This window comes from Calidris pugnax, unplaced genomic scaffold, assembly GCF_001431845.1.
Source record: "Calidris pugnax isolate Ruff unplaced genomic scaffold, ASM143184v1 scaffold219, whole genome shotgun sequence".
Classification (NCBI taxonomy): domain Eukaryota; kingdom Metazoa; phylum Chordata; class Aves; order Charadriiformes; family Scolopacidae; genus Calidris; species Calidris pugnax.
In genome coordinates this window covers 4,178,716-4,206,669 of record NW_015094507.1, presented here as the reverse complement: position 1 = coordinate 4,206,669, position 27,954 = coordinate 4,178,716, and the positions used below count along the sequence as shown (strand labels likewise).

The following is a 27,954-nucleotide window of genomic DNA, read 5'->3' as shown; positions in this document are numbered from 1 at the left end:
GCCCCCCATCATGAGTACTTTTTCTTCTGGTCTAGATAGGGAAAAAAAGTTTTCTTCTACAAGCAGTATCACCCAACAGAACAAACTTTTCCAGCGTAACTTAAAAACTTAGAGAAAAGCCAGGATTTCCAAGACCTTATGTCCATCAAACCTGAAAATAACTTAGCCTTCCATTAAGTTCCAATCCACAATGATCCCTCATGGATTTATGACATCAGATTCAAATAAGCACAAAAATAACCACTTTTCGGGGATGCACCTTTATACTCGAAGATAGCAACTTTTTTTTTTTTTTTTAAGTTCTCCTCCCAGATAGAAAATAGCTACACTCTACACCAACAGGACTTGCTAACTCACAGCTTAGCACCTATTCAAGTTAATTTTAGATCATGAAAGTTAGATAATCTACGCAAACCACCAGTGTGCATTACACACACATTTTGCACACTAAAAATAAAGGCTTATTTTAAAATTATTGCTTTTAAGAATCCCATTAAAGCACAGAATTAAATTAAAAGATCATTATACAACGCTGGACAATCTTTTATCTGAATGTTCTTTTTACTAAATATCTACACCATGAACTTGCCAGTTCTTAGTTTACTACTGCCAAAAGTAAAAACACAAACAAATAAAACAAAAACACTCCAAAAATCAAAAAAACCTCATCTCATTTAAACTCTGAATAGTCCCTAAGTTTTTTTTCAACTAGACTTCTTTTAGCTATTAAGATTTCTCTAATACGTGCGGAAAACCACAAGTGATGATTATGGGTGCCCCAGTGAATCCAATTCCCTTTCTATGGACTTTAAACATATTTTTAATTCACTTTTCAAGCTGACCTAATCAGAATTAAAACCTTACCACCACTCTCAACAGCAAAGTATGAGTGCATACAGACAGCTGACACAGCAAGAAAGAAAAGAGTACTTCTAACCACATCACTTCTCAAAGGAAAAACTTGCTCCAAAACCATCTCTCTCACAGTTAAAAAGTGTCTGTTTCTTTAGAATTTGTATGTAAGATAGAACAATGAACTATAATCCTGTTCAGAATCTCTACAGTAAAAATTATAAATGGGAAAACTGAAAACCTCCTGCCACTTCATAAAAAATGCCATTGTTTAAATCAGCCTAGAAAGATTGTTCTGTTTTTGAAAATACAAGATATTTTTAGCCTTTGACATTGATAGACTAACCCCTGATGGAAAAGGATGTGGCACTAAGAGTTTATCACAGTTCATACAATTTAAGAAACATGCACAGGATGTTCAGCCTTCTGATTCACAGACCAACATTAAGAAAGAAATCATCCAGTATACTTAAGAATAAAGCCCAAACACAGGGAGGTATGCATTGTTCTTCAAAGCAAAAATATAGATATATTTAAACTCTGTTTTATAGTATCTAGACTTGTTGAAAACTACAGGAGGTGATGCTGAGCCAGTACATGGTTTTGGCCAGAAAAAAATCCTGTAATCCACAACCCACCCACTCCCCCAAAAAACTGTAAATACATGAATGGCAGAAAGTTATGTTTATTTGCCACACTTTTCCTGGTCATAGCAGACAAAATACAGGCCAACAACCAAAAGCTGTCAGGCTGGACATTATGGAAAAATTATTCACAAGGACATCCTATAGCACTGGAACAGGTTACCCAAAGAGGCTGAGGAACCTGTCAAGGTTTTTGAGAACTTGGCCGAAGTCATGGCTGACCTGGTCTGTGTTGGTGATGGTTCTGCTCTGAGCACAGGGCTGGAAACGGTGACCTCCAGCAGTCTTCTCCAAATCACATTTCTATGATCCTACAGCATGAAAATATCCAGTGCAAATTCTCTCTCAAGGAGAAAGACTAAAATCCTTATTAATTTTGCACTAAATAAATAATTAAAAAAAAAAAAAAAAAAACGCCTGAATGAAACTGTTTGCTTCCTCTTTTCAGATGAGCTAGACCATGGCATTTAAATTACTAAGCATCAGGTGAGGTGCAAGGAGCCAACTTACACCCGCGTAGAATTTGTCACAAGCATTCAGTGGCATACATTTAAGAGGTGATTGTCACGTCACAGCTACGTTATAATCTGGCAAGATGAAAGCAAAATTTTTACCACTTCCATCTCTTTTTCAGAGCCATACTGTCAAGAAGAGTATGTTGTGATCTCAAAACGGGAACGTGGTTTCTTCCAGAACAGGAAACTCATGGGGAAAGAAAAGGCATTCTGCAATCCATTGGATTTGTTAGCAACATCCTTATAAACTTTTTGTTCAATGCCACAAGAGTAAAAACACATAATAAATACCCATCCAGCCATCTCAAGGAACAAGAAATATATTGTAATGGATGGACAATTAACAAGGAGGTAGTTTATTCTTACATACACACCAAAATTGCCTTTTTTTATTTTTTTCTGATCTTGCTAGTTAATAGACATTTTAAAACAATACACACACACAGACGCTCTTTAGATCTATGCAACTAACATTTCCTACCAGGATTGCCTCAAAGCGCTTTTCTGCAGAAAAAGCTTGAGTATTTACTAAAAAGCTATTCATTACATAAGTTGTATTAGCTTTCATAAGCAGAATGAGGCATAAACTTTTCAACCAATTACACAGGATAACTATAATACAAGAACATAAAATTGCAGTGGAAAAGATCATCTTTAATGGAAGCTTTTTCCCTCCAACAATTGCAAAGTAGTCAAGAGGCAAAAACATACTGTAAGAGGTTTATTGTCAATAGAGGGTACTAAAATAAACCAGCAAAGCTTCACAAAGCCTCCATGTGGTCACTTCCTGAGAGGATTTGCTGTCACTGTGGGGGTGGGAACACGAGAGGATTTCACAGTAAAGGCTGGAGCTGTTGGCTTTGCTTGGGGGTTGTATAAATACACCCCACCGCTAACAACAAACCCAATAAAAAACCCCAAAGCCAAATCAAGACACAAGTTTCCTCACAGGGGCCAATACTCTGCCATCCACAGGATAAGGTTCCAGAACATCACTCTGGACAAAATCAAGTCCATGATCTGTATCCAGACAAATCAGATCTAACTTTAAGTCAAATTTAAAATGAAATACAAAGAGCATGACAGACAGAAAACTGAGGAATTTTAAGAGCAGCAGGGAAGACTTATTACACAAATAAAAATATATTGACCCCCACATTTAAAAACCTATTCTTTCAAAGTTCAAACAGTCTTTTTTCAGTATCACTGCTAAGTCATCATCACACAAAGCAAAAAAAAAAAAGGCACTCTTTAAACTGAGACATATCCTAAGGTTTTCTTAGCATACTGCATATTCAGATGTCCTATAGGTAGCATGAAGCTTTTGCTCTTTTATTGTTAAGTTAGAAGTTAAAAGAGTTTCTCAAATGAAACAGGAGAAATGGACAAAGGTCCTGACTCTCATCCTGCAATCAAGAGGCTATTTACTGCTACATTTAAATGACCGTCCTGGAGCCAGAAGGGAACACAGGGCCTCCAGTCTCTTAGCCTTTTTTTTTTTTTTATTTCCTGGCAGTACCAACACCATTGATACTGTCTAGGTCTTAACAACAGAGCCACAAGAAAACAAGCCTTAAGCAACAAGTTCATTTCAGCCCAGTTCCGAACTCAGTGCAGCTCTCAACCCAAATGCCAACTGTTGAACCTCGCAACAGGTCACCTGGTGCCACCTGGCACATCTGCAAATCGTTCACATGGTGTTGGAGAAACTGGACAAGACAGACTTGTCTCTGGGTTTTGTATAACCAAGACTATTCTTCGGACTACGTACAGACTCCTTCCATGTTACTTTAAAAAAAGCATCTACAATATTCACGAGAGCGTGGAGGTGTGAGAATATGACCATCAGCTCCAGGAGCTTTAAAAGTGTCTAAGGACAACAAAAACATGGAGCAGAGAAAATATTTAATACCACAGCACACAGGTGACTGGGGTTTCATCTGCAATTTCCTCTTCAACACAGCAGGAAGATGAGATTATGTTTACCACACACTTTCTAAAGCTCACAATACTCACAAACATCTGCATTTTAAGAAAAATATTTAGGACCAGTTACTGTAACATTACCTAAAACTAACAACTTCTTATGGAAAATAAACAAAGATTATTCTTATATATTGATAAATCTTTTTAAGCTAGACAGCCGTTGTTTTTCTAGGTTTATTCCAACCTCTGCTCATCTCTAATTACATGCCCTAGTTATCTCTTCAACCTGAATGAATGAAAAATACATGTAGCTTTTTAACATAATTCCTGAAAAAGACCAGAAAGAAAGCAAAAAGCCTCTGCAATTAACTGAAAGATTGCTGATAGTTGCTAATAGCTCAATATAATATAAAAAATATGGATCAACTCCATTGTCATCTCAATTTGCAGTTTTCATACATTCAAATTTGCCAAGTGCACATTTAAAAGACACTTCCTAGAATGAGGGGCTGTTCTCTTCCAGTGGCAAAGACCTCCATGTAGCTGACTCCTGTAGCTGTGTACTTCTACAATACAGACTTCCATGACTGCAGCTGACACAAATGCAGTCTTGTCAGCCCTTTAAAAGGAAGAAAAGAAAAATAACCTCAAAAATTTCTTTTACCATGTTTGTATTAGGAAAATCACCAATTTACCTTCTAAATTTGACTGGGAAAGAAGCATTTAAGGTGGTGAAAAGAAAAAAGCAAAGTGACAATCATAATTGCTTTAAAAACAAAATAGTCACAGTTCCCCAAGGAATTTAACATATCAAAACCAACAAACTTACACCTATTCTACCTGCAAATTAATAGGCCAGATGTTACCAACCATTACTCAGGCGAGGTTACTGCAAAGACACCCCCCCATGAGCAGACAGGCAAGCATTTTTGCAGGCTTTTTTCTTCCCTTACCAGTCTCCAAAACTTAAACTGTTTCTTTCCACCCAAAACTTGGGCTAGTGGTCAGACTTGACATTTGTTGCATATTTCTCACTTCCTTTCTTATATAGACACTTAATCCTCTAACCTCAAGAAAGTCAGAGATAAAAGAAGTGAGGTGGAGAAACCATGTTTCATGTACGAGTGGTCTCTGCACATTGTTGTGACTCACTGCTGCCTTTATATTGCTAAAACTGATACAAAAAGTCCATCTGACTTAGCAGAGAAGCTCACAGAAACACAAACAAGGTCCTGAAAAAGCTTCTCCTTAACAGGGAGCTTTTACCTTCTACTCCAAAAGTTTTTTTTACAAAAAATTCCTTATCATCAGTACACTGAAATCACAGCTAAAATAAAGGATGACACTAAACACACTAACTGGACTTTACACAGACATACCAAAAAAAAGCATTTATCTTTGCGCACATTAAGGTAGAAACAGGTGCGTTGAATAAAGACTAAAAGCAAAGCATAAACCCTCCAGAAATAGGCAGTGTTGTAAAACTCTTAAAAACCCAGGATTTACAAACCTTTCTATGGGGGATACAACCACTCTTCTCTGTCAAGTCCTGAGTGAGAACTCCAGGCAGCAGCAGCAGGTCTTTGCTTGCTCAGCAAGAGGCTATAAGCAACAAATTACCTACATCCTAAATGCCTATGGCGTATCGCTAAGTGTCCTGCTCTGTCTAGAGTGGAAAGGATTAAAACAGAGTCCTGTGATTTTTTTCACATAAGGCTGCAAATGCTACTTGAATATGTACCCTAAATACCGAGCAGGTACAGAATGTTTCAAGTGTTCATACAAAGGTAGTTTAAGGCTCACAATGCTCCTTTCTTTTGCTGTTGTGAAACCGATCTCACTCCTGTTTGCTTCATGAGGTCCTGAGTTACAGAGCTGATGAATGCAGGCCAGAGTTTTCTATGACATAACAATACCAAGGAAAAGTGAAAAGTCCCCCATGAAATCCCTCAGCAGCGATGTATAATGCTTGACATGCTCAGGTCTCATGATACTAACCTAAATATAGACAAGGTCACTGTATGATGCTCCCCTCAGAATCCCAGATATCCCCCACACTCCAAATACACAGATTACAGGACAAAATAAACAACTCCCCAAGATTTCACCTCAGCATGATGCAAATAACATGGAATAAGGTGCAGAGATTGTACTGGGTTTGGCTGGGACAGAGTTAATTTTCTTCCCAGCAGCCCCTATGGTGCTGTGTTTTACACTGGTGACCAAACCAGTGTTGATAACATACCAGCGTGTTAGCTACTGCTGAAGAGTGCTTACACAGCATCAAGGCTCCTGCCACCCCAGCAAGGGGGTGCACAAGAGGTTGGGAGAGGACACAGCTGGGACAGCTGACCTGAAATACCAAAGAGATTCCATACCATACAACGTCATGCTCAGTAATAAAACTGGAGGGCAGGTTTTTTCCAAAGTATTTGTTGCCCGGAGACAGACTGGGAATTGGTCTGCTGGTGGTGCTTTTGCATCACTTGGTTTTTGTTTGTTTGTTTTTTCTTTCACTTATTAAACTGTCTGTATTTCAACCCACAAGTTTGGGGGCTTTTCCTTGCTTTTGGTCTTCTGATCCTCTCCTCTATGCCACTGGGGGAGAGTGAGAGACCGTGTGGGGGCTTACCTGCCAGCAGGGGACAGAAAACCTCCCACACCATCTCAAACACATTCATTCTGATACAGCTCAGCTATAGCTTCCAAAATACATGTGAGAGAAATAACTTTTTGCACAGTATCAACGCGATGTGCTTACTTAGGATTTGACAGCCAATTTATCTTCACCGAGTTATTTCCAATTAGAACAAACAGAAGTCCTCTTTCTAAAAACCAAGCACTGATGTTAGCTGAAGGCAAAATTCACTGATTTTATTGGGCAGATCACCCCCACTGGCTGGAAAAAAATCCTGGTACTATTTTTTATGAGAGGCAAACCGAGCATGTGCATACTGTGAGACTGTTTCTATGGAGAAGGCGGCAAAGCTAATGAAGTTAAAGCAGCATCTACTTCTCTCTGCAGAACACTCACACCTGGAATTTGTGAATGCCTTTAGTTTAGTTCAAGTCAATTTCAAACTCAGAGTACACAGGTTCACGCAGGGAGCATGCTATTGTCATTTGAAGTAATTTCTCCATGTCTGACTTTAGTGGAAATTTATTAGCATCATTTTTTCCTAGCCATTAAATCCAGGAAATAGATTACTCGAATTCTGAAATAACGCATGTTTAAATTTTGTACAAATCCTACCAAAAAAGCCCCCAGAAAATAAACAGCCAAGCTCTGAGCATCAATATTTATATTCCCCTCAGAAATATAGACAGGGCAGGACATTGCTTTACAGCCTGAGATATGGCAAGCAGGGAGGAAGAATGCCTCAAACATAATTATTTTCTACCCTCCAAACAATCAAGCTACTTCACCAAACTTATGCCAGTACTTGCCAAGTTCCAAAGGCATACAGACTAACCTCAACTCAATTAAGTTTGGGACTCCTCTGAAAACCCATCTTCTTCCTAAACTGGTGAGAACAGTAGACAATGAGCCCAAAGTTTACTGCCTGCTCTCAAGATCTAGGATCCCTGTGCTATTACACCTTCCATACGTCAAAACTGAGAGCACAAACTACATTCTCCATCCCATTTTTTATAACATGCTAAACTAAAGAAAGGAAGAACTCCCACCAAGATACTCATAATTAGATTTTGTCTCCTGAAAATCAATTCTGCCTTTCACTATATTAAGATGCTATATTTATTAACTTTTCTTTTTTCCTTCAGCAAAAAGAAAAAAAAAGCGTTAGAACACCATGCTCAGGACCCGCTGGAAAAACAGTGCTTGAAATAGCAAAATCAAATAACTTTGGAGCTGGCTGTACCATGTTCCCTGGTGTATCAAGAAATGCTACAATTAAATTGAACTGATTAGATTTTCTTAATCTGTTAAAAAGGTAACATATTCAGTTCAAAACCAGAGAGAAGAGACTCCTCCGGGTCTCGTAACATTGAAACAAGTTCCTATTCTATCAGTTAAATATTCCAGAGAAGTAATATCTATACAAAATGCAGTGACAATATATCACGCATGCAGCTGCTAGTCCACGATACCCCACTTGTGAAACTGCTCTCCCGAAGGCAACCTCTATATATAGCTATGGAACAGCGTTTTAAATTGTGAACAGACCACACTTACTCAGATTTCTATATGAAGAGAGACACAATTACCCATCTATCTTAACTCAATATTTCTACTGGTGGGGGCCAGGGGTGGGCCGTGTTTAAAAAAGAAGTCTTTTAAAAAATTTAACCTATCAGAGCATCAACTCCCCAGTAAAAAAAGTAGTAACTCTGATCCTATGTATCCAACTCTCTTCCAGGAAAGCAACATTTTATGAATTCTCATGCCTAGCAATTTGCAACCACAAATGGTAAATCAAGAATCATTTTTAACAGTAAGGGAAAAAGATCTGCTTTATAAGGAATTTTCCCCTGCATGGCAAGCTTATCTTGTCACATCAATTTCTAGTTCTTAAACCTCCTGTCCGAAAGGCAAAACTCACGATGTGCACAGGGGAAAGAGCTCTGCTGGTGTTTATAGCCCATTTAATTTCTGATAAGACACCAATTCTCTAATAAGGTAACCCAAATAAAAACAGTCTCAAAAATGCTTAAAACACAGACTTCATGTTTTCTATGTAAATGGTACTGAAAGAATGGTTATACAGAGATGGACAGGTGACTGGCACAGGTGTCACAATGGTTATTAAAAACTGTAAGTATAAATGATGTTATTGCTGATGGAGAATAGGAAACATGGTGCTTCATGAATGCATTGCACACTCCCATACAGAATCCCATGGCTTTTTCCTAATAGATTTTGTAAATTTTAAAAGTACCACCTTAATCTAGACCATGCTTTTAACGTAGACAGAGAATTAGAGAAGTAATAATTTAGACCTTTACCACAATCTGCTTGCATTTGAAAGAATTCCCAGGTGCACAAAGACACAACACAATCTCATAACTGAAAGGTCTCAGAACTTTGTGACTGCCACTTTTCATTACAAGAGGTGTTTTTCTGCCACCCACCTCCCCTTAATCTTGTTTCTCTTATAGCTTCAGTTCTGAAATAGTAACAACAATCTTTTCGTCAAACTCTGAAGATTAAGAGACAACCTAAATCTAAAGACCTATACACAGCATAGCTGTTAACGTGTTTCATGTTGGGAGCTATATTTTGTCTGTATAAGCATAAGCCACAAATGTTATGTTTGCCACTTCCAGAGTTGCCAGTGAGAAATAAAACAAGAACAAGCCAATTCAGATTGTCTTCACCAGTTGTTGGCCACCAACTAAAACCTTTTCTTCCACACTGGATTCCACACCAGAAATGCAGGAACTTTACAATTATTTCGTATGGGTCTACATTTCACTTCCACCATATTTCTTAACCAAGAATACAAGATTTTTTTCTGAAGACTTAGCTGTAATCAATGCCGAAGAGGAAACTATTCTGTCAGTCTTGTACAGGCTAAGCTGAAAACAGTAACAACAGAGGTGATTTACAAGTACAGGTAACTTTAAAAAGAAAAGAACCTGGAGAAGACCATATCAAAATCTTTTCCTCCTGCTCCATAAAAATAATTACTGTATTCTGTATCTCGCTCAAAAACTGATCTGAATCCAGAACCACTTACTGACAGGAAACAAAAAAACCCTAACCATATTAACTGCCTTTTAAAAAAAAAAAAAAAAAAAAGCCTTTTAATCCTTAAATTAAGAGCACTCTGAATTAAAAATTTTAGATCTATTCTACCCAAATTAACATCCCCACATTTACAGCTTGTAAATTCCTCTCCTCATCTTCCCCCAGTGCACACATCAACATTGCTCAACTTCAACAATGAAACTCCACTAGTTATTTCATTTCCTAATTTTCCTACCTTTACACAGCACAACATAAAGACGACAAACTGAATACATTCTGACACAAAAGATTTCTCTTTCTCTTGTCTTTGTCAAAACGCATCTCCCCTCCAAACCGTATAGGTTTGAGCCAAACAAAAGAGCTACTTGGCATTATTCTTTAAACCCTGCATTTTCCAAAAGAACAAGAGCTTCTGAAATAAAGCATGAGTAAGAAGATGAATTTAAAGGAACATTTAAGATGCAAGGAAAGCCAGTAAAAACAGATTTTAAATGCATCTGAGCTTCATTCCCTGCAGCAGTGTATTTACTAGTAACTACACATTTGTACAAATGAGTTCAGTTGCAACTTCCAGAATTAAAGCAGAAGTTAATGTTAATTCTGAATATTTTTTATTATTATTTTTAGTAGGCATAATAGAAAGGAAATAGCAAGGCCACATTTCATTCTCTGAGCATTGTTAAAAATTGTAATGATCTGCTGACTTGTGAAAAAAATTCCCCTCTGAAAAATCCCCAAGGGCTTCTTCCCAAGCACCACATTGAGAGCAGATGGCCAGCATCAAGTCTGCAATTACCAGTCTGGCCTGGCAGTCTCACAGATCACAATGATACTCTTTTCTTTTCATGGATGTGGGGAGGGAGCAGCCCTCTGCAGAGACGCAGACAACTAGGTATCATAGGCAACAGCACTTTCCTACGTATACATTCAGTTTCCAAACCCGTCATACTCTCCCTCCTTCCATTAATTTTACATTTAGGTTTCCCTCCCTTTTTCTTTAACATTTTATTTTGCTATTGAAAGTTTTTCAAACAAGGTGGCAGAAAATCGATAACATTAAGGATACAGTAGAACTGACCGATGTTAAGCATTGCCAGAAGCACAAATTTCATGAACTATCTGTTGTTCCAACTTTTCCCCTCTTTATTTTAGAAACCCCAAAAGCAGCTCTTAACAATGATCTATTAAAAGCATGCAAATTGACAGATTTATTAGTTAACTGGTAACAAATACCTATCAAACTAGTGATTGTATCAGTGTGCCATCATCCCCCTCCACCCCCAAGAAAACAGTTGTTCTGTTCTCCTCTTTAGCCAGGAGGACATCTGATGGGGAGGTGCTGTTTCATTTCCTCTCCTTCCTCCCACCCCTCAAATGGAGAAGCCCTCAAAGGGAGGGGAGAGCATGTTTTTAATTCAAGTGCTGCAACTTAAAATACTATTGCGCAACACTTGGGTGAGACTGATGGTAAATCTAGATACACACACCATGAGAAAGCTTTATTCTCCCTACATCTCTTAAAAAAAAAAAAAAAAAGCAATAAGACTTCTGCATTAACAACCATTTACTATTTTAGCTTTACACCCAAGAATGTGAGTATTTGAGTAAAACCTTTATTTTGCCAAAGCCAATAAACGTTTAGAAATTAAAATAAGCAGAAAGCTATGAGGACTCTCCTACCAGGTTCCTTTCCAACTGACAGATACAACCGAAGAGGGTGGAAAGGATTTCCTCATGTGCAAGGAGGCCTCACAGACTTAACTGAGGCATTTGGACCTCTCCTCAGGAATGCTCAGCCCCCCTGTAGAGAATTCTGTCTCCTACATTCATTCAGCATTCCTTACTTCATTTCTACTAATTCTTCCTGTTCTTCCTCATTTCAGCTACCCCTTTAGAAAAATCTACCAGGCACAGAAAGGCGCTGGAGAAAAGTACATCACAGTCCTGCTGTTGTTACCTTAGCCTCAAAAAATCTTACCCAGAAATAAGGCTGTGCAAGAAGAAAACTGCCTGGTCTCTCTCTCATTGAGGCTTAATTGCAGTGACACATTCCATAGGGAAGGTGTCAATGTTAGGGAGATACAGCTACCACAGAAGCTGAACCCCTCCCTGATAAGATCAACTTTCAGTAATCATGATTTGGTCTGAACTAAGTATTAACAATCTTTAGACAGTGTTTGTTTTCCTTGAAGATCTTTGACTATGTGTCAAATGCCATGCAATAAAATGTAAACACATTTCCCACCAGAAGAAAGAAATGAGAAGACAACATGCCCCATTTTCCTCCCAGCCCCAAAGCTCTTTTTGCTGACACACAGAGTAGATACCAAGGAGCTTGGGCTTTTCATCAACTCCCTCAAAAGTTTTTCTGCTTTTACCACTCCTTTATCAAGTGTGGTAGTGTAGTAAGGGATGTTGCTTCTCTGTATAAATCTGGCACTCCTTGTAGCTGCAATTATCAAAAGATCTAACACAAGTACTGGCTTTGTGGCAGAAATGCAAGTTAATGCACACAACTCATGCAGAAGTAAATTAATTAAATCCCACCAAAACAATTACTTGGGCCAGCCAGGAAAACAAAGAACCGCACGCGCTAAACAGCTTTGGAAAAGCACTGCTATTTTGGGAAACATACCTTCGAAACATTTTGGATTGTTTCTGCCTCAGAAACATCCAAAACGGAACAGTATCAACTCACCTTCCACACTATCGGAACAGGAGGTACCGATCCCAGTGTCCCCGCTGTCGGAAGCTATACTGTGTCTTCTGACAGGATTGCTCTGACTGCTTGCTGAAATGGCTGTGGGCTGCCACAGGGACTCAGCACCAGGTAACCATCCCACTGAGGAATAATCTGAGCCTACAAAGGAAGCCAGAAGTCTGTCATTACAGATACAGTACAGAATTCAACAACAAAATACCGGTCAAGACGCAAACTGAACCCTACGTTTCACAGTTCAGGTTTGAGCCAAACTCTGTGCCGATGTTTTGGGGTATTTTTGTATTAGAATATTTCTGCTGGGTGGAAGCTTCCCAAACAGTACCTGTAAACACATTTTTACCATTTAAAAACATGAGCCTTAAACTGTCCTTGCACTACCTTTAACAGGACATTTATCATACAATTCCTAGACTAGAATTGATTCTCAACTCACAGCAGAACTTTGCATTTAAATACAGTCAGAGAGAATGAATGAATTTTAGGACAGAAAGCAGTTAAGACTTGGCCAGTTAAATACAGTCATTTCCAACTGTGCACAAACCACATGACCTAGGTGATAAAATAAAGCCAGCAATGAAATCGTTAACACTGATATCTAAAGTAATTCATTATTTTTCACTGTTATCAGTAGTTTTCAGTCATCAAAAGATGAGACTACCAACTCAGGCAGGCATAGAGTAGCTGCACACAAGCTGCCTTTGCGAGACATCTATCCATCTAGTGTTTTGTTTCATTTTGGTTATTTTATTTTTATTTAAATAATCATTAAAATACTACATTTTAAGGCACAATTCAGAGCAAATAGTTCCTCTGTTCAAATAATTTTTGACAATGTCTGGCCTACTTAATAGTCAATCTCAAGGGAAAAATACACCACCAAGTACAACCCCAGAGGATGCTTGCAATTTCCAACAGCCAATATCTAAATTCGAGCATTGTTTAGAGGCAGAATACTGATCAGCATGTTCGCACTCCAAACCAGCAGAGCCACATGAAGAACCTTGGAAAAAAGCACGGCCTGCTCTTGATTTTATATATAATCACATACATACACCCCCTCTAGCAGTTAGCTTTGCATAACACTTTCAGCAGGAAATGACTCATGAAGAAGTATCAGTTCACATACAATGTCTCTTATGCTACATGTGGTTATTTTTAGGTCACTTAAACATTTTCAGCAGTGTTCATCCAAAGTCATACCAGCAATTTGCCTCTGCAATGACATCTGTAGATCATTGTGATTTCCAGCTGTACTTGTTTCCCAGTAAACTAAATAGTTTAGAAAAGGATGTAAAAATGAATACATATCTGTACGTATAAATAACCCACACACACATATGAATACATACATACTCCCCATATAGCAGCCAAATCACTGCTGACCTAACTAGCCAGAGTGGTAACAGCTGCTCGCCAAGCCACTTGTAAACTGAGGGATACAGTACGTGCTTCCTTACTGTACACACTATTTAACTGTAACGTGACATCTAAGGCAGTCGACTTTCTGTAAGTAGGTTCTTGGAGGTCTTAGATATGCCTGTCTGACTCATTTGTCTCAACTTCTTTCTTCTTTGAGGTTACTGCCTCTTTTTCCCTTTAACACATTTCTCTATCTTTTCCCACAGTCTGCAGAACCATTCCATTCTCCTTCCCCCTTCATTCTTCTTTATCCATACCTTGTGCAGTGCATTTCCTTCTCTTCCTTAAACTTCTTGCTTTTCCTCCCCACAGCCTCTCAACTCCTAATTATTCCATTGAGCAGCTTTCAAGTCCAAGAGTGAGGCAGCAGAGCAAAAGACCAGGGGAGCCAGACATGAACTTGACTGCCAGTGGCTCACCCGTGGCTCATCAGTCACACCTTCTAAGGAGGTCCCAGCCAAGATCCTAAGCAAATACCACTCCAGGTGTCACTCTTCATAGCGTTCTCTCCGTGTCATCATCTCATGTACTGAAATGTGACAGTTTCCCGTACAGCTAGTGGGAAACTGGGACACTTCTTCTTCCCCTACTGCCCAGCACATTTTTCACTAGATGCTCTGGCTGATTTGGGAGCAGTAATTTTTCCGTCCCTCCCTCTAAATAGGTCTACTTTCCACAGGAGTTCCACTTCATGCTTCTCAAGCTGCATCTCGCTATTCCAGCAAGAATAAAGTTGACTTATGGGAGCCGTAGCTAATTAAGCCAGAGACAGTTCTGATTTAGAAGACACTTAAAATACATTTTTAGAAGAAGAAATTTAGTTTCATTTACCCTTTATTATGCTGTTCTCCACCATACAGCTCTTTGGTGACACATCAGCTTTTATGGCATTAAACAAGTGTTAAAGGAAACACAGCAAATAATGCTACCAGCTACTGCACATTAAATCAACACAGCATTAAGCGCCAAACTCTTTAGACCTCTTGCCTGGACAAGTGTTCAATACATGGACCTATAGCCATCCATACACAGACCCCCAAAATGGAGGGATAATTTTCACTTTCGTGGAAGTTTGAGTAATAAAAGCTAAAAATACCACGAAACAGGAGAGTAACTTAGGTAGGAAAGGACATTCAGAGGTCATCTAGTCCAACCCCCAGCCCTAAGCAAAGCTAATTAAATCAAGCTGCTCAGGGTCACGTCCAGCTGAGTCTCAAACACCTCCAGGGACAGAGATTCCACAACCTCTCCAGGCAGCCTGTTCCAGCATTTAACCACCCTCAGCACAAAGAAGATTCTCTAAACAGCTCATCAGAGTCTCTCATGATCCAGGCTGTGCTTGTTGCAACACATCCCAAGAGATGGAACAATATAGGGCAACAAGACTCTACAAAAAGGGGTAACGCACTGAGGGACAGACAGTCATTCCCATCAGGGTGTCTTTAGGTACTTTTAGTTGAAGAAATAAAAAAACATCACAAAACACCCTACTATAACCTACTCTGAATTTTAGACCTACGTGCAGAAGTGTGGGGCCACATTAAGCCCAAATGTGGTGCTGAAGCTTAGGTCCAGGAGGACTTGCTGGCACAACACGAAACGAACACACCACTTTCTGGAGCACCTTTGCATCCAGGGGCAGGACAGCGTTTCCAAATAAATCGTGGTCCTTAAGCCAGTAGGCCTGGAAGAGGTAAGTGTTGGTACACATGCATAGCTACATGCAGATCAGCATGAGACCAGCAAGGGTTTATTAGCCTTGGCTCAGCAGTGGCCTGCCAGACCCCATCTGGCTCTCCAGGCAAATACTCCAGTCCCTCTGCTCTGTGCTCGGGGCTCCAGAAGGGTCTCTTCACTCAGAGGCTGCCTCTCACCGCCCCTGGCAAAGCACAGCTGGCTGCAGCAGGAGAGCACCCATGTGCCAGCACCAGCATCACGCTCTTCCCCTACACCAAGAGAGGCTGAGATAGGGGAGAACGCTCTCATTTTCTCCCTCACTGAGCTTCTGTTGTTCAGGAGCAGCCTCTGGATTTAAAAGGGATACATCCCAAGAATGAGAATTGTTTTAGAATTTAGCTTGACGCTAAACGTGTAGAACATGCAGCTTTTTTTTTTTTTTTTTTTAAATTAAGATAGCTAATGACATATTCCAGAAGTCTTGACTTTTTTAATGTTTCCTGGTGCATCCGCATCATTGCTTTACCTTGCTCACCTAATGGTGATTCTGCACAATAGAAGGCCATTATGAAAATTAACGGTCTACATGAAAAACAGCTTTTTAAAGCTAATTGACCCCACTCCCATAACTGGCCAAGAAAAGGGAAACAAGACAGTAGAGATGGACTCAGTAAAAGTCTCAACAGTAAGCCATGTGTACCCAATTCAAAGTGTCAGATAGCAGACCCCATCCCCATCACTGAGGGAAGCTCCAACAAGGAAGTATAACCCAGAAAATAAGACCCTATAGACCTCATTAGTTCAAGTCAATATTTAAAAATTCCTTTACTGGTTTCCTTATTTGAAACTGACCTTCAGAGCAAGTCCCTGAAGAATCACCAATCGCCGTGCACCCTGTTCTATCTCCTTTTTGACAGCTCTCTGTAAATGAAGACTCTTTCACACAGCAGACTGCCCACACTAAAGGAACCAAGTGTAAGAGGCACAGAAGACGCCCAGGTGTCCCCACATCTGCTTTACCCTGCTGCTCTCCTCTCAAACCTGCCCATCAACAGCGACTCTCCATCTGCCCAAAATACAGAGTGGAGCGAGAGAAGCAACCAAAAATTTCTAATAGGTATTTGTGCTGTTAAATTGTACATTTGACTGTGATCATTCCTAGCTGGGTCAGGAAAATCCACATTTCACAGGATTTAAGAGCAGAGAAAGAAAAGTAGTGTCATCCTACCTGGTTATAATTTCCAACAACATAACAAATAAAGACAGCCAAGATCCCAAACAAATCTCAGACAGAGCTTGTTTATACACACAGTTGACTGCATCCTTGACTTTGGTCAGTTACACATACCAACATAGCTAGGCACTTAAAACAGATCAGTTAACGACTAAGTATATGAAGTACAGGAAGCAGATTCTTTATGGAAAGAGAACAGTTGTTGAAGTTTCACTCCAAAAACATGTATCTTTTTCTATGTATTACAGAATGCTGTCAGCTACTGCTGGCAAGAAGGCATCTAGTTAATTCTGGATCATAACTACTTCTAATTTCAGTGGCATCCGCAGATCCCACATGATCTACAGACACAAAATAATAACACCACGGTCTTTATATTTGGTTCCTAAAATACCTCTAACATACTTGAATGTAAAAAGTATTATTTTAAGTGACAGCTATGATACTGTTATTTTTCCTAGAGATGCTGAATGAAAAGCAACAGCATAAGACTTTACTGGGTTTTACAGCCAATACATGCTTACTTAAGGATACTGACTTTTCTATTCCACACCATGACTTTAACATAGATTGTGACCAGAAGTGAATCACCCATGACAGCCAGTGCAAATTTATACAGCCAAAGCTTTCTGAAGGGGTGATCTCACTACAGTACTATCAAAACTGACAACTATGCAAAGCTCACTCTAGTCATCACAGATAAGACCAAGCTGTACAATAATATTTCATGACACAATGGCCTGAAGCTCTTTCAAGGAAAGAGTCAGCATTTCACCCCAAAACACTGCCAAAGTTATTCAGTTCACCCTCATCATCAACAACTTTGAGCAAAACCCTACTACTTATTCTGGAAGATCGTGCAGTAGCATTTTGAAATAAGTCAACCCACCTTCAAGCCGGTTCCTGCACACCTACTCATGCAGCCCCCTGACACCTCTGAACGTAGCCCAGCTGCAATTCCGCCCCCCCATTCTCAATGAATCCTTCAAGGTTTCACAGCCTCTTCTGTGCTCTCTCCCTGTCCCATAGAGCCAAAAAACCGTACATCAAAAAGAAAACTCCGCAGACAAACCCACAAATGGTCTCTCGGTGAACTGTTTGCCATATTGTAGGAATAAAGTTAACTTCAGCTAGAAAATATTTATGTTTACTTATCATAGCTGCGAGATCATTATTGCTGAAAGATTAAAGAAAGTCTCACTTCAGTGCGCATTTCATGCATGACAATTCTTTGCCGACAGTTATTCTATTCTTTTTTTCAGCTGCTGGAAAGATGACACAAGCAGTAAGAAAAGGAAATGGAGGCAGGGGAACTTAAAATGACAAAAAGAAAACCTTTGCGAAAAGTAGACACGAGCAGATGTCATACTTTAACATATTTATATAGTTTAAAAAAAAAAGCTGATAGTCTTATAGTGGTGCAAGAGCAGCCTCCTCCAATCAAAGGTGAAGCAAAAGATAAACTGGATTCAATCCAATCTCCTGACACAATAAATACATACTCTTGAAAATAGTATTAAAAAACTAGCATCCCAACCCCGACAGCTAGACAAATATTTGCCAGGGGCACTACAACTCTATGATCCTTCTGCAGAACAATTTGCAACCTTTATTAATACAAATATCCAAAACAAATTCCGCATCTACACAGCATCCTCTTGTCTTCTGAGATGAGCAGTACTGTGGTAGAAGAGGGTTTCTAATGCTTTCAGGGAAGGTGGCCAGATGACAGTTTCAGGACCCTTTTCACAAACACTCTGGAGGTGGCGGAAGCCCACAGCTCTACCAGCTGGCCATGGACTGAGGTACCAGAAGGTCCTAGTCCCTCCTCCCACATGCATTCAGCATAGAGTAGGTGGATGATACAGCTTCATCTGAGTGCAAAAAGGAGCAGGGCAAAGTGGGATGAAATGACAGCCCTAACTACTGAATTTTTACATTTCAGTTTCTGAAAAGCACTTTACCATGTCAGATAGCTCAAGTATGATTCATCCTGAGGACTCATATCCTTTATTAGTGTGCTTTCTTGACAGAGCCTGCAAGCTACTTAACTAAGTTCTCCTAGTTTTTCAGTTGGAAACTGATTAGAGCAATCCTAAGTATGAAGAAAGATAAAAATGTACAGATATAGAGGGAAGCAGGGAAAGAAAAGCAGGAATGCAAGAGCTTAAGCAGAAGAATATTGAGAGGGAGACTTTTTTACTGGCATTTTTACTTGTACAGCCTGGCATACAATGGCCCACGCCTGTCCTCTGTACTATTCCTGTGCAAAAGAATTCACTTACCAGAGTGATGAAAAGACAACATAAAATAGTAAAGGAGAAAAATGAAAGCAGAAGAGAGAAACCCAAAGAAGAAAATCCTCAAAATACAATCCTCACAGTAAACATACACCAAGTTGGCAGTATCAATTAGAAGAACCTGACTAGGGTCATATTTTTAATGAATATAAACTTGTGCTCCAATTTCTTGACAGTGCTAAATTTCAAATAGATTGTGCCACCAAACCTCCTGCTTCTTTTGCCTCTCGAATTCCTTAATAAAAGTTAAACCGTTTAGGCTCTCTTTTTTCCCACAGAAGTGGCTGAATGTACACTCATCATAAATAATTATAGCTATAAAACCTTTGTCTTCTACACAAAACAATATTTCAGCGTGAACTTTCACCACTTACAATTTTTTATGAGTTCACAAATGTATATGGCACTGTACAACAAGAAGTTACAAGGTTTCTCATGCAGGCAAGTATGCAATCTAGAGGAAGGAATGGAAACTAAGAATAAATACGTTTAATTTGACAAATGAGCTTTAGAGAATCTTGCCATGGCAGTTAAAGACATAATCAGGTAGCTCACTCTCTCTCAACCCATAGAAAGTAAGAGGTGTCCAGCTCTGACTTTCCATCAAGGAGTCCAGCTGGCCAGCTCATGCCTCTGGCTAAAATGGGCTGGAGCTGAGAATGCTGTTTGACATCAGAGCTAATCGGATCTGGTGGTCAGCTGCTACCCAGAGGCTGGTCACCTTTCCCAGGCACATACTCGCTGCTGCTTCCCCAGCAGAAGCCCTGTTGCTCCAGACACCGCAGAAGGTAGTTCAGGAACAAACTGTCCCCACTTACAAAAAAGGTTATCTGCTAATTTGATTTCCTAAGCTGGCTCAGCAAGGGGTCAGACCAGCAGCAGTGCCAAGGAAGGAGTGGGAATGCACAGGCACACTGCTGATGCCTAGCTATTAACAAGGTTTACCCCTACTGCCAAATTGCACATTAAGGCAGATTCTAAACTGGAGCGAGATCGGCATAAATCTTTGCTGGCTTCACCACAGACAACAAAATCTGTTCAACTAGCAGAAGACTGTGTTCAATGCAGCATTCGGCTAGCTAAAAAGGTAGCAAAATCCTTAGGCTGACACAGTATGTACTAATGGACTTGGTCTCCCTGATTTCTAGTCTAGAAAATATGTAAAACAAGAATTCAAATTTGTAACACTTTATAATTTTTATACAGACAGTATTTAGCTGTAGTTATTTAACATCAACCCAATGATGAAATTCCTACTCTTGACAGGAAAGAAAGAGATTTGCTTTCATTTCATCACTGACAGGAGCAAGAACAGGAATTCAGTCCAGTTGTTGATGGCACTCCTGTGAGTTTTCCACTTCCAGATAGAGTATTTGCATAAAACAGAACTTCAAAATACAAACTGCAGATGTTTCTTATTTCACGTTTGGCACACAGACTACATATATTACCTCATGCCTGCTATGCTGGCTTGCCTCTTTGTCTTCGGACTCAATGCACTATTCACCCCATAGAAACACAAAACTATATTCTTAGTTTCCCTTCACTTCCACATAGTAATAGCAGAGGAGAAGGCTACCTTTTAAACTTGGAAAGTTTATCACTTAGAATACGAAGAGGGGGATGTCTAGGGAAATAAACACATTAAGTTAAAGTTAATACAAACTTCAAAGAGCAAGCCCTCAGGACACACAGTCAGCTCCCAGAGTCTGTTAAAAAGCTGTACACGTGTAGGTGACCAGCTGAATCCTTCTCCTATCAAAAAAAGAGCTAATCATCTATCATCCATGTCTCAGCCCTTCTTGCAGCTTAGCTTTATCAGCATTTAAACCTATGATCAAGTAAGTTTTTCTCCAAATCTTTTGTCATTCCAACATTTTTCTTACAGAACTACCTTTGCCCTCCCTCTTTCTGTTTAAGGAGTTAATTCAATCTCCTCTATGCATGGGGAAAAGTGAAGTAATCACAGCTGCTAGAACGAGTCAAAAAATACTAAATGGTTTTAAGCAATTCCCACACTTACCAAAGCGGATCAAATAAAGGACTCTAGCAGTCTTACTTTTTTTAAACATGGGCATAATTTGTCTCCTTCCTTGTAATCAGATATCAGATGGAAAGATACTTTTGACACTAAAATAAGTGGCGAGACAGAGACCATAAAGAAAAATAAATTCACTTAAACATTTTGCTCAATATAACAAAGCTAGAACTTTTTTCATCATTTTTCAAAGATGTGCATTACACACACAACAGGATGTACTTTAATATGGACATATCAGAGACCAGAGCCTCCATGCTACAGTTTTAGTGCATGCTAACAGATATATGCACATCATATAAGTGACTTCCCACATTGTTACGTTAAAAGGACAAAATTCTGGCTTGTCATTAGGAGCCTTTCCTTACAAACTTCCAATGCACGTCACAAGGCACAACTTTTCCCCAATCTCAGCTCATCAGCTTCCACTCACACCTATTCAATATAAGCAGCAAGGACAGTACTCTGGAATTTAAAAAGAAAGAGCAGCAGTTAAAAAAAAAAAACAGAAATAAAATTCCTTCACGCTGTACATCATTAACTCTAACTAGGATGTTTCCAGCCAAAACCAGTACTTCTTGTGTTTCCATCTTCTCAATCACTTCTATGTAAAACTTTACATTACAATAATTCTACAGCCCCACAAAAGCCCTTGTTCAATCCATTTGGTACTTCAGATGATGATGTAAACAGAAAGAAATTAAGATCGCAACTGTTAGCTTTGCTTTCCATAAAGTCTCTAGCAAAAGTGATAAAGTTCTAAGTAAGGGTATTTTCAATGCCCTTTAGTGCTTCTAGCCAGGTCACTATACTCCCACTTCCTTTTCTTATTACCCACAGAAATATAGGGCCTTTGATCAGTGTTATTCACTGAACTTTTATACAAAGCATTAATTCTCAACTGTAAGAACATCTCTAAAGGTTCAGAATTGCCAAAAGGTTTAAACTGCTTTGCTGTAGAGTAGGCATTCAGGAAAGAAGATACCATCTTTTAGAAAAATACAGACTTTTTTAAAAAAAGTCTTATTTATTCTGAAACATTTGAAAAAGTTGCAGCTTTCCAAAACATCTGGAAACTACACTACAAAAGGAGTAAAGCAGACATTAAAAACATAAGGATACCTTATAAGGAATCTCAGATCTGACTCCAGGACGATTCAAGAATGTTTCTTGTCTGAATACTACACCACCGGTCTCTTAATATATCAGGAAGCTGAGTGTTTGAGAAGCATCATTTGCTTTTCTGCTTTCATTTGCTAAGTCTGCTTCAGATATTTTAATCAGTAAAGAGGCTGCAAGACTTTTCCTTCACACTACTTGCACTGCCCTTCCTCAGCAAGCCTGAGACAGTCTCCTACTACCTCTCCGGTCGTTACCCTGGACCCATTTCACCCTGTATGCCAGTCCACTAATTGGTGGAAGCTACACTGTCCAGTGGAATTAATGTCACTTTTTCCTGATCCCTTCTCTTAATCTTCCTTGGCCTTCACAGTAAATCTGAGGATTAACTATATACTTCCTGATGTCATCAGCAGTGGCGCAGCAAGACTGTGCTGGGAGATTTTTCCACTCTCCATCAGCTGACTGAAAAGCCAGCCTGTTTGACTCCAGGTATTCCACACCCACCCAACAGCAGGATGGATGCTTCCTGCAGTGCTGTCTCACACCGGGGTCAGGCCACTGTAGATTCCCCCCCTTCAGTATTTATTTACCTTTAGTGTTCTCCCGGTCCAGCTCCCTGAGTGAGCCTGCCATGAGGCTGACCAAGTGCTAGAGTGGGCACATGGGAAGCGGTAAGGAGACACGAGTGGAGGTACTCAGAAGGGTGGGAGCAACTACTTACTACATTATTTTAGCCATAAAATGACATCATGCCCTGCAATCGACCCAGATAAACTCCTCCTTTTGCGTGAAGGGGTGTATCTCTCACATCCTCCCACACTTCAGGGCCTATCACACCTTGAAAGAAAAAAAGCAGAAAAAACCCCCTCAACACTTGCCTTTCTTTTATTTGTGTTAATGCCTCCTTTTACAGGGGAGCCATTTGATTCTCAAAAACCAGCCAAGATCCCTGCAGAATGAGGACAGAAGATGCAGTGCCACTTTGGGCATGGCTGGCCATGGAGAAATAGGTCACTTGAGCGTAGCCGTGCAATCAATAGGATGTTCAAACCCAGGCAACCAAGCAGGGAACAGTGCCCGGGGAAAGCTGTTGGCCTCAGGGATGATTCCATGGGGGTCGGCAGTTTCAGGGTACACAAGGGATGATTGATCATGACTAAGACAAACCTAGGCATGCTTGTGAGCATATTTACACGTTATTCTCTGCTGTGAGTTCTCCTCTTCTCCAGCCATCCACTTCTGATTCTCTGCAGCCGATCTGCAGTTGCCCATGTGCCACATTTAGAACCTCCTCAACTTGCCAGAAATACTCAAAATGTAAAGGCTTCCTTCTTCAGGAGTTGTACCAGGTGCTGGTGCCCAGGCACCAGCAGCCGGGGGGCTGCAGGGTGGCCCCTGTGAGGAGCAGCCAGGGCTGCCCTGAGCCAACTCCAGAGGCCCCACAGTCCCACCACAGGGCACAGCTGGTCACCTCTGGCTACAACCTCAAGTCATGCAAGAACTATTTGATTTAAGGAGGCTTTCAGCTATTCTTATCACCATGCACTGTTACTGTATTTGTCAACTTTCCCATGTTTTGAAACGCATGGCTTCTTTACCAGGTAATTAAATGCCTAGCTAAAATCTTAACATAAATTATTTGCAAGTGTAACAAGCAATATTTGGTGGACATAAATCCTAGATGTTCCTGGGAGAAGCTATAGGTCTCTCATCCTAACTAGCGCTTCCTTCACCATCATCCCCTAGTGCAGACGTGATAGCTCAGGCTGCTTTTTACTACATACTTATTCCATGCAACTGCTTAAAATTAATGCATTCTTCTCAAAAGCTTTAAATTAATTACTGCTTCCTTTCAGGAAAGTTTTAAAAGCACACCATTACTAAAACCACCAGTCTGTATTTAGTCAGTAAACCTTCAATGCACAGTTAATGTATAAGAGATCAGAAAAATTTCTAACTCCCAAGACCAACAATATAACACACCCTTACATTTAGCATTCTTTTCTTGCAGCTAAGCAGTTAAGACATTCATGTTTTGTACACATTAAAGAAGTGGATACTATGTCCATAAAAATGAGTTGCCTGGAGGAAGGTCGGGGAGGGGGGAAGGCATTGTTTTTGAAGGGAAGTAAGTAACTCCTGTTCACCACCACTCAAACACAGAATGTCATTTCATGTCACTGATCTGTGAAAGACATTAAAGGCTATCCTAGCAGCCAATCTCACAGCTGCAACATTACATTTTTAAGCTCGGGTAATCAATCTTTAAAATGAACTATATACATACATGTATTTATACACTTATAACCCGTAAACAATTTGAAGTCTGCTCTTGGTAACACTAACTCATCATTTATTGCTTTGCCTACCCTGCAAAGACCTGCCTTCTCAAGATGTCCCAAGAGCTGTCACATCCCCAGCTGCAGACCTCCAAGGGCAGACCAGTAAAACTTGTTACAGAAATGAAACCATTGGATTTCTGTCCCCGCTCCACCCCAAAGGATGAAAAGGAGTGTCGTTGTCCCCATTCTGCCCGCCCTGGCTGTGTTGTAAACCTGCACGAACTCCATGGGTACCCCAAGGAGGCAGCACCCCATGGGCCTTACAATGTGTTGTGACCTTATGGCTGCTGACACTTTGACTGTGACACAATTAAACAATCCCCCAGACCCACATGCATCACGCTCGCTGCCTACAAGGGTTAAGTATGAGAACGCGGGTGACTTCTGGGATTTGCCTTATGAGCAAATCTCACTGCCAGGGCTCTAGGAGCAGAGGGATGCAGGTACTATTCTTAGGGGGTGTCAGTCACATCCTTCTGAGCACCTTACTTCCAGCTTTCACCACTTCTTTGCCACCTAAACAGTTTTTACCGCCCAAATTTCAGTAGTGGTCAACTACTGATAATATTGGACAGTGGAGAAAAGCTCGACTACAGGTGGTACAGCTTACTGAAAGTAATAAATACTTGCTTTTTTCGTTTTAAAGTGTGTTTGCTTCACTTTCCACAGGCATCTGTTGGATACACATAGCCTAACTGAGTGACCTGACTGCGTGCCCCAGAAGAACAACACACCAAGATGAACATTTTCATAGTCTTAAAAGAGTTGTTAACCAACTGTGCATTGCAAAGGATGGTCTAGATAACTAAGCAAAGGGCTTGAAACCCTGCATGTCCTTCACTGCAGTTATTTAAATTCCTGCAGCATAGTGGCTAACTGCTGTCTTTACAGCAGTTTACAGAGGTATAAACTGTGCTGCAAGGTTTTCATAAACAGTTAGATGTGTACAAGAAGACTGAAAGCCTGTAAGTCAATCAAATGCATTCCAAAAACAGCAGTTTAATTTTTCAGGACAGGTACTCTGACTGTGAGAAGCTGGGTTTATTTTGTAAACTCTGTCATTAAATCCACTAGTTAAAGAGAAAGCATCTACCTTATTAAAAAAAAATAAAAGTATCAGCAGATGAAAACAAGACAGCACTTTTTTTTTTTTTTTTTTTTTTTTTTTTTTTTTTTTTTTTTTTTTTTTTTTTTTTTTTTTTTTTTTTTTTTTTTTTTTTTTTTTTTTTTTTTTTTTTTTTTTTTTTTTTACAGAGAATACAGAGAATGCAATCCTATTCAACTGAAAAGAATGAATAAAACTGAAGGGCACAAATTAAACATTCCCCAAGAAGTGTGCTTGCCTGTTCCATTTTAAGAAAACCAGAATTATTTTCCATATATTACCAAAAAGCTGGTAACTCCCCTGTGTAAATAGTTACAGAATTCTTCAATAGGCACCTAGCCTTGTAAGAGAACTGTAAAATTTTCAAAGACTTCTAAATACCCATATCTATAGATAACTGAAATACAACCAGCAAAATAGAATGCTTTTCAGTAATAAACACAGCTTAACAAGAATACAAAGTCATTAACTGTTATGCTCCCACACCAGTATTTAAAAGAATCAGAATCCATAGCAAGTAGTTACCATTGAAGAATTGAACATATTTTGGCAAAAGAAAAATTCCTTCAGCTTGAAAAATAAATGCTTAAAAGTCTGCTTCCCAGTAGGATGCTACTGTTCTGCGATAAAATACTTCTCCCACGGACAGCTTCCTCCTCAAACAAACCCAAAAAGCTAACCTGGCAATAATATAATAGCACAGGGTCTTAGTAGCCATCATCCGTTCATTAAAATGCCTGCATGGAGCTAATTAACTTCCTCTTCTTCAGAGGGATTACGAACCCTGCAAAACAGCTTCTCGACTCTTTCAAAGTAAGGCTGATGAAGGAAGGGACTATGTGCTGGAAACCGTAACGCAGAGATCATATCTCAAGGTTAAACCTTTATCTACTCGCTTTCTAATTAACCGCCACCTTCTGTAAGTCCATCTTATCTCAAGTTAGAGACTTTTTTACAAGTTTTACCAGCCTTACACCCCTACTGCTTATAGATTAAATGTACGTTTTGAACTTGGTATTGACCCTAAGTATTTAAAGGAAAGAGGGGATGGGCGAGGAAAGAAAAGCAGCACACAAAATCAGTTCTCAAACCTTAGACAATTCTGACAAACAAGGGAAAGTAAAACATTCATCCAGTAACTGACTGATGAGAATTGCTGACAAATTCAACACAGGGCTAAACCACTTCATTTGACCCCAAACAAAAGGGGTAACATAGTAACAAATGACACAATCCAAAGTTTTCTGAAACAAACGTAGAAATTGACATCAATCTTTGTAAGGGTCTGAAGTTAGTGCCAACGCCCGCTCGTGAAAAAACCTTGTAATATTCCCACTCCAAGCACAAATAATCAAGAATTTAAACACCCTGCATTCCTGCAGTTGCCATCAAATTAACTGAAATCTCTGCACCTCGTGTTCAGAACACCCAGTATCTTTGCAAGCTGTAGCACAAAGATAATGTAACTCCATTCTTCTGCAGGCAGTGTTAAAAAAAACAAAAACACACAAAACAAAATCCTCACAACACTTCAACAAGGCAAATGTGTTTTACATAGAAATTAATAACTTAATAGTAGTATAGAAAAAAGGAACAATGTCTTCTTTCACACTATAAGGACTGAACATTAGGCTACTTGTAGAGATGGAGGCAGCTGCTGAGGACGTCTTAGCACCTCTTGTATTTGCAAGAAAAATCCTGTCACTAGAAAGCAAAACAATCCTGCCATTTAAATATGTCAACTAACTGTATACACATTATACAGCCCTATTTTGCAATCCCAAAATTAAAACACGAATCCAAATTTCTGAAGGGGAAAAAAAAATAAAAATAAATTACTCCCAGCCATTGAAAAATTATTCCAACACTCATAAGGGCAGAGCCAAACCACAGACTGCCACTGTGATCGATCACCTCAATAAATCAAAATATCAGCAGGTGATACAGCCGCTAACTAACATTTCCAAGCCCTGAAAAGGGCACCCGCAGGAGCGGGTACCGAGCCTTACCTGCCCAAAAGGTAGAGCAGAAAGCTCTGCAATCACTTCACCTGTTTTCCTCTGCCAGCTCTGACAGCCTTTGGGGGGGAAAAGTTATATCCCCACACTCCCCCCTCTTCCTCAGCAACAACCGAACTCTGAGGGTACAATTTCAACCTCTCCCTCCCAACCCGCAGGAGGCTCTAATTAATCCAGAGAAAAAAGGGTGGTGCAAAAAAAAAAAGAAATTTTTTAAAAAATAGGACTTGACCCATTTGTTGCGGTCTAAATTTAAAACGAGGAGCGTAACGGCAAGCAGCGCTTCCAGCCTCTGCCTAGGGGTGTGCTAACGCAACTGGGGGGGGGGGG

The 27,954-nt window shown here is 39.8% G+C and overlaps 1 protein-coding gene across 1 annotated transcript in view; it reads right to left on the bottom strand.

The window, feature by feature from the left end:
- CEP85L (centrosomal protein 85kDa-like) overlaps window positions 1-27,954 on the bottom strand; it is a 114,479-nt gene that overhangs the window by 85,113 nt on the left and 1,412 nt on the right. The window contains exon 2 of the mRNA XM_014964504.1: window positions 12,346-12,507. Coding sequence (XP_014819990.1) covers window positions 12,346-12,507 — 162 coding nt within the window. The remainder of the gene's footprint in view (window positions 1-12,345; window positions 12,508-27,954) is intronic.